Source organism: Cibotium barometz, chromosome 36 (assembly GCF_041138505.1).
Source record: "Cibotium barometz isolate CiBa-2024 chromosome 36, ASM4113850v1, whole genome shotgun sequence".
NCBI classification, from domain to species: Eukaryota; Viridiplantae; Streptophyta; class Polypodiopsida; order Cyatheales; family Cibotiaceae; genus Cibotium; species Cibotium barometz.
In genome coordinates, this window is record NC_141081.1 from 48,244,785 (window position 1) to 48,250,644 (window position 5,860).

The 5,860-nt window shown below is 42.2% G+C and overlaps 1 protein-coding gene across 1 annotated transcript; it reads left to right on the forward strand.

Annotated features, from left to right (window-relative positions):
* The first annotated feature begins 1,692 nt into the window (after positions 1-1,692).
* On the forward strand, positions 1,693-4,711 carry LOC147617982 (uncharacterized). Its single transcript, XM_086775535.1, has 2 exons — positions 1,693-3,887; positions 4,276-4,711. Exons 1-2 carry the CDS (start codon positions 1,693-1,695, stop codon positions 4,709-4,711), a joined length of 2,631 nt encoding a protein of 876 aa, XP_086631661.1.
* Positions 4,712-5,860: the final 1,149 nt, after the last annotated feature.

Sequence of the window (5,860 nt, forward strand, 5' to 3'; positions counted from 1 at the left end):
ATCCAAAACTACACATTGGTCAAGCGAAGCATGAAAACAGCATGCAATTTCATTTGCAGGCAAGCACATAAAGATGCTATGCAATGCAGCATTAGCATGAGCAATTTTCGTTTATGAAACCATATAAGACCAGGCATTTCCAGGCAAGTATATGCGATACCAAACCCAGTGGAAAGCCAATCCTCTAGGCGTTTCCGGGCATGTACACAAAGGCACAAGTCCCAGTGGAAAGCCAAGTCCTCCAGGTGTTTCCGGGCATGTACACAAAGGCACAAGTCCCAACAGAAAGCCAAGTCCTCCAAATATTTCGGGCATGATAACATCAAGTCCCAACGGAATATCATATCCAACTATACAGCATGACACGTGTCAATCACATGCATAGGCACATTCCATAAGCCATGGACACCAATCCAATATGTACATAGTGTGAAAGCAAGAGTGAACCATTCAGGTGGCCAAATGGTGATAGAGATGCTTGAGCCAGGGATGAGGATGGCCTTCCAGGAGATTCTAGACAGTGGTGTCATGCCAGAGAGTCTTACTGATGGCCTGATTCACTTGATACCCAAAGAGGGGGGAGACAGGGTGTTAGACATATACATTAATTTAGTCCGAGGCAATTAGGCCTAGATCGGACATTATTCGTGTGTGCACGGGCAAGGGCCTAGTGGGCCAAGGTCCGTAGCTCGGGGGTTAGCCAAGGAGCACGGGAATGGGAGCTAAGAGAGCACTTCTACCTTTTGCTTGATAAGGAGGTAAGAACATGCTCTAGGGGACTTCCATTTATAGAAGCTCATGGGCTATATTGGCTGGGAGGTGAGAAGCGCACACATGTCTTTTTTTTTTGAGTCCTCTTACATTTGGTATCGGAGCATCTGGTTACGAGTGCTGGAAAATAAGCGGTGAAAGAAAGCGGTGCAGTAGGTAGCGGTGCAGTAGGTTAAATTAAAAAAAAAAAGCTGGGCTGCGCTGCGCCATAGCAAACAGCCAATTATACAAGAAGGGACCACAGGGAATCCGCCAGCGGCCAGCGGTGTGCGCACGTCAACCCAGCCCACACGCTAGAGAGCGCTCTCTCTCTTTTGCTTTGAAAGAAAGAGGGCCACGCTTTGCATGTTAAACCCTTCGCCTTCTGCTGGTGTTTGCCTATGTGGGATTTTGTTCAAACAGTTCAAGCTCTCTCAGCGCCTCTGGAAAGTTGAGGATGGTGCAGACGTCTGGCGAAAGCTGCAGTCCATCGTGAATGCTCAAAATTGGTGCCAGATATGCGTTTCTGACTCTTTAATGCTTCAAAAGGGTGTTCTAGTACATGTATAAAGTGCACAGGCAGTGTTTATGCGTGGATATGCGTGCATAGAGTGAATTGCACATCAATTTGTGGCTCTGCAATTTTTGGTTTTTTGCATCAAAAAGGCAAATTTGGACTTGTTTCGCATCAAAATCACATGTTTTGAGCAAAATTGGGACAATTGATGCATAGTTTTTGGGGTTATCATGCATTTTATGCTGTTATGCTGGTAAATTGCATTCAAAGACAATAAAGTGCAGAAGTTACAAGTGCAATTAGTGTTTGTGTGACAGTTTGCTAGCTGTAAATATTTTGGTGCTTTTCCTATACTCTTTTCATCAAGCCATTTAAAAAAAAACATGGAAGGAGAATCCTCACAGCAACATGTGCCTGATTCGACCATGCATGACGAGGATGAAACACTTGATGTGACTACTATGGTTGCTCGTATTGACTCTATGGAAAACACTATGCAATTAGTTTTTAATCAAATGAAAGAATTGACTGAAATGCGAGGAAAAGAATTAGAAAAGTCTATATCCATCCCTCTTGATGAGGAAATCAATCAAGGCAGTCTTGGAGAGCCAGGAACCTCGGCTAGAGTGCCTACTTTGGGGCGAGCCAAGTGGCAACTTAAAGATCTCAAACCGCCTAAATATAATGGCAATACAGCAGCTCGCACAGCAGATGCAGTGGAACAATGGCTTTCCAAGTGGGAGCAATGTTTTAGGCTGTGCCATATAAATGATGATGTGGCTAAGATTCAGCAAGCCACGTATAACCTCCTCGATGTGGCTCATCGATGGTGGAGGAAGATAGAAAAGGACAAAGCTGAGCCTGTTACCTGGAATGCCTTTAAAGTTATATTTTATAATAACTTTGTGCCACCTGATGAGCACAGTCGAGCGCTTGATTCTTGGTTCTTTATGTCGCAGAAGAACTATTCTGTTCAAGAATATGCAGATAGGTATCGGGAAGTCTTGCTAAAAGTGCCAGAGCATATTCCTGATTTCCTGCAAGTTCATAAATTTGTGTTGGGTCTTAAAGAAACTCTTCGGCCTCTAGTGCGCAAAGAGAAATGCTCTACGTTGAATGAGGCTATTGAATTAGCAATTGTGCTTGAGGATGGCAAGAAATTTCCTTCGGGAGGTGGAGGCCAGAAATCCTCTTGGACTCGCGCCCCTAGATTTTTGGCCCCAGCTTCCTCTACTTTACCATCCACCAGTGAGGGTAGGGGTAAAGAGATTAAAGAGATTCATATGATCAAAACTGCAAAGGGGACCAAAAGAAAAGTTTCTGCTATGGCGGAAAGGGCTTTTAATAGATCTATGCTTACTCCGCAGCAAAGGGATAAAGCAATGAAGGCAGGGCTGTGTTATGGATGTATGGGCCAGCATAAATTTAAAGATTTCCCAAAGAAGTCAAAGATCACGGCTAGTATGATGGTTAATCCAATGCAAGTGTCAGAGGACAGTGAGGATGACTTGTTGGATGACACTCCACAAGATTATCCTAAAAGGATTTTAGCTATTTCAGTAACCAAGAAGGTGCCTACAGCTCCAGATGCAGTCTTGTCTCCTGGGGCACAGCAGGGTTACCAGTTTCCAGACACAGAGCTTATAGTATTGAAGGGGACTGTGCAAGGAACGCCAGTCAAGATCCTCTTTGATACTGGCTCTACTCATAATGTAATTAGCTCAAGGCTTGTCAAGAAGCTAAAGCTCCAAATGCAGCCTTCAGAGTACAGCTACACAGTGGAGCTAGCTGACGGCAAGGGCACAGAAGTGTGGGATCGTCAAGTCAGAGGACTCCCATTCCAGATCCAGTCCTACGAGGACAGATTGGACTTTGAAATTACACGGCTTGCGAGATTTGATCTAGTTCTCGGCAAGCAATGGCATGCATGGAAGAAGCCAACGATAGACTTTTCTTCCCACGTCATCCAGTTCGAGCATAGCGGCAGACGCCTTTTGATTCGTGGGGAACCCGATTTCCCAGAAGCGAAACTCTTAAAGGCTACAAAGATGCTCAAGTTAGATTGTAAGTATATTTACTTTTGTTATATTGTAAATATTTCTAAATCAAATCCAAGGATGGATTCGACAGTTGGTGGCAGTTTTACCACCTCAGCTTTAGATCTTTCTAATAAGATAAAAGCTGAATTCGAAGATGTATTTAAAACTGAGTCACCTGTTGGTTTACCTCCTCGCAGGAATGTGGAGCATAGGATTGAGCTCGTTCCAGGAGCTAATCCAGTTGCTAGACCACCATATCGCATGAGTCTCAACAAGGAGGAGAACGAGGTTAGGAAGGTGGTGGATGAATACCTTAGTAAAGGCCTGATTCGTTCGAGTTTTTCACCTTTTGCCTCGCCTGTTTTACTTGTAAAGAAAAAGGATGGTTCTTTTAGGATGTGCGTAGATTACAGAGCACTCAATAAAATTACTGTCAAGCATCGTTATCCTATGCCTAGGATCGATGATCTCTTAGATGCTCTTGGTGGTGCTACTATTTTTAGTAAAATAGATTTGAAAAGTGGTTACCACCAGATAAGAGTAAGAGAAGAAGATGTATATAAAACAGCTTTTAGAACCAGGTTTGGTCAGTATGAGTATTTAGTAATGCCATTTGGTTTGACTAATGCTCCAGCTACTTTTATGATGTTAATGAATGATATTTTAAGACCATTCATGGGTAAATTTGTGGTAGATTTCATTGATGATGTGTTAGTTTATAGCAAGAACATCATAGAACATGAATCACATTTAATTTCTGTTTTTCAAGCGTTGCGTGAAACAAGTTTGTTTGCCAACAAGGAAAAGACTTTCTTGTGTTTGACTGAGATTGAATATCTAGGTCATATAGTTTCTGCAGATGGGATTAGAATGGATCCCAAGAAAGTTTCCGTGATATTGGCATGGCCAGTGCCAGAAAATATCACTGCACTTAGATCCTTTTTTGGGATTAAGTGGTTTTTATCGTAGATTTATAGAGCTCTATTCTCTAATAGCAGCTCCTATGATAGATTTGTTGCAAGAACAGGTGCCCTATGTGTGGACATCTTTGCAACAAGAAAGTTTTGATATAATGAAACAAGCAGTTTCAACAACTCCAGTTTTAAAAGTGGTCGACCTAGAAAAGCCTTTTGTCTTAGAAACTGACGCCAGCGGTGTGGCTGTTGGCGCAGTGTTAAGCCAAGATGGTAGGCCAGTGGCCTTTGAAAGCAAGAAGCTTTCGCCAACTCAACAGAATTGGCCAGTCCATGAGCAAGAATTGTATGCTATTATACATGCTCTCAGAATTTGGCGGCACTATCTTTATGGTGCTGAGTTTAAAGTATATACAGATCATCATACACTTAAGTATTTTTGCAGTCAACCTGATATCTACGAGGAAGACAAGGTAGATGGGCTGAGTTGATGCAAGAATTTCATATGGAAATTTTGTATCGTAAAGGTCGAGATAATGTAGTCGCTGACGCATTATCTAGAATTATGTATAATATGAGTTTTACAGTTTTAGAAAACTCATTGCTTCAAGAAATCAAAGAAGCACAGTTGGAGGACCTTTATGCACAGACAGTAAGGTCCAGACTCGAGTCTACTATGGATACTAGTGAGGACTTAGCTTCGTCTACTTCTTCACTAAGACCTTCATCAAGTCCGTATGCCAATTTCTCAGTTGAGAACGGATGGCTAAAGCGGAAAGGAAAGATATATGTTCCTTGTGCACGGGAACTAAGAACAAAAGTTTTGCAAGAGAACCATGATAGTCCCTGTGCTGGGCATCCTGGTCAAGATAAAACAATTCAGCTTGTTAGACGAGCATTTTGGTGGCCGCATCTATTTAGAGATGTCCACAAATATGTCCAACAATGCTTTCAATGCCAAGCAATAAAGGCAGAAAGAGTAAAAAGCCCAGGGTTACTATATCCCTTACAAATTCTGGAATCTAACTGGCAAAGCGTATCCATGGATTTTATCATGGAATTGCCACGAACTCAAAGACAAAAAAATACCATTTTGGTGGTAGTTTACCGCCTGAGCAAGATGGCTCATTTTATAGCAACCAAGGACACCGTGGAAGCTCCACAGGTTGCAGATTTGTTTATCCAGAATGTATTTAGATTACATGGATTACCTTTGTCTATTGTCTCAGACAGAGATGTGCGTTTTTGTGGACATTTCTGGGGACATATTTTTGCAAAGTTGAATGTTACTCTGAATATGAGTAGTGGTGACCACCCCGAGATAGATGGTCAAACGGAAAGGGTCAACCAAGTACTCGAGGACATGTTACGTGCTTATGTATCTGATAGCCAGACAGATTGGGATTCATACTTACCCTTGCTAGAGTTTGCATATAATAATAGACCTCATAAGGTGACCGGTATGTCTCCTTTTCAGATGAATTATGGTATGTCTCCCTTAACTCCTGGTACTATAGGCACACCACAGAAATATCCTAGTGCGGCAGAATTTTTAGCAAGAATGCAAGATACTCTAGCATTGGCTAAAACTAAGCTTCAGCAAGTAGCTGAAAGAGCTAAGTTTTATGCTGATAAGAAAA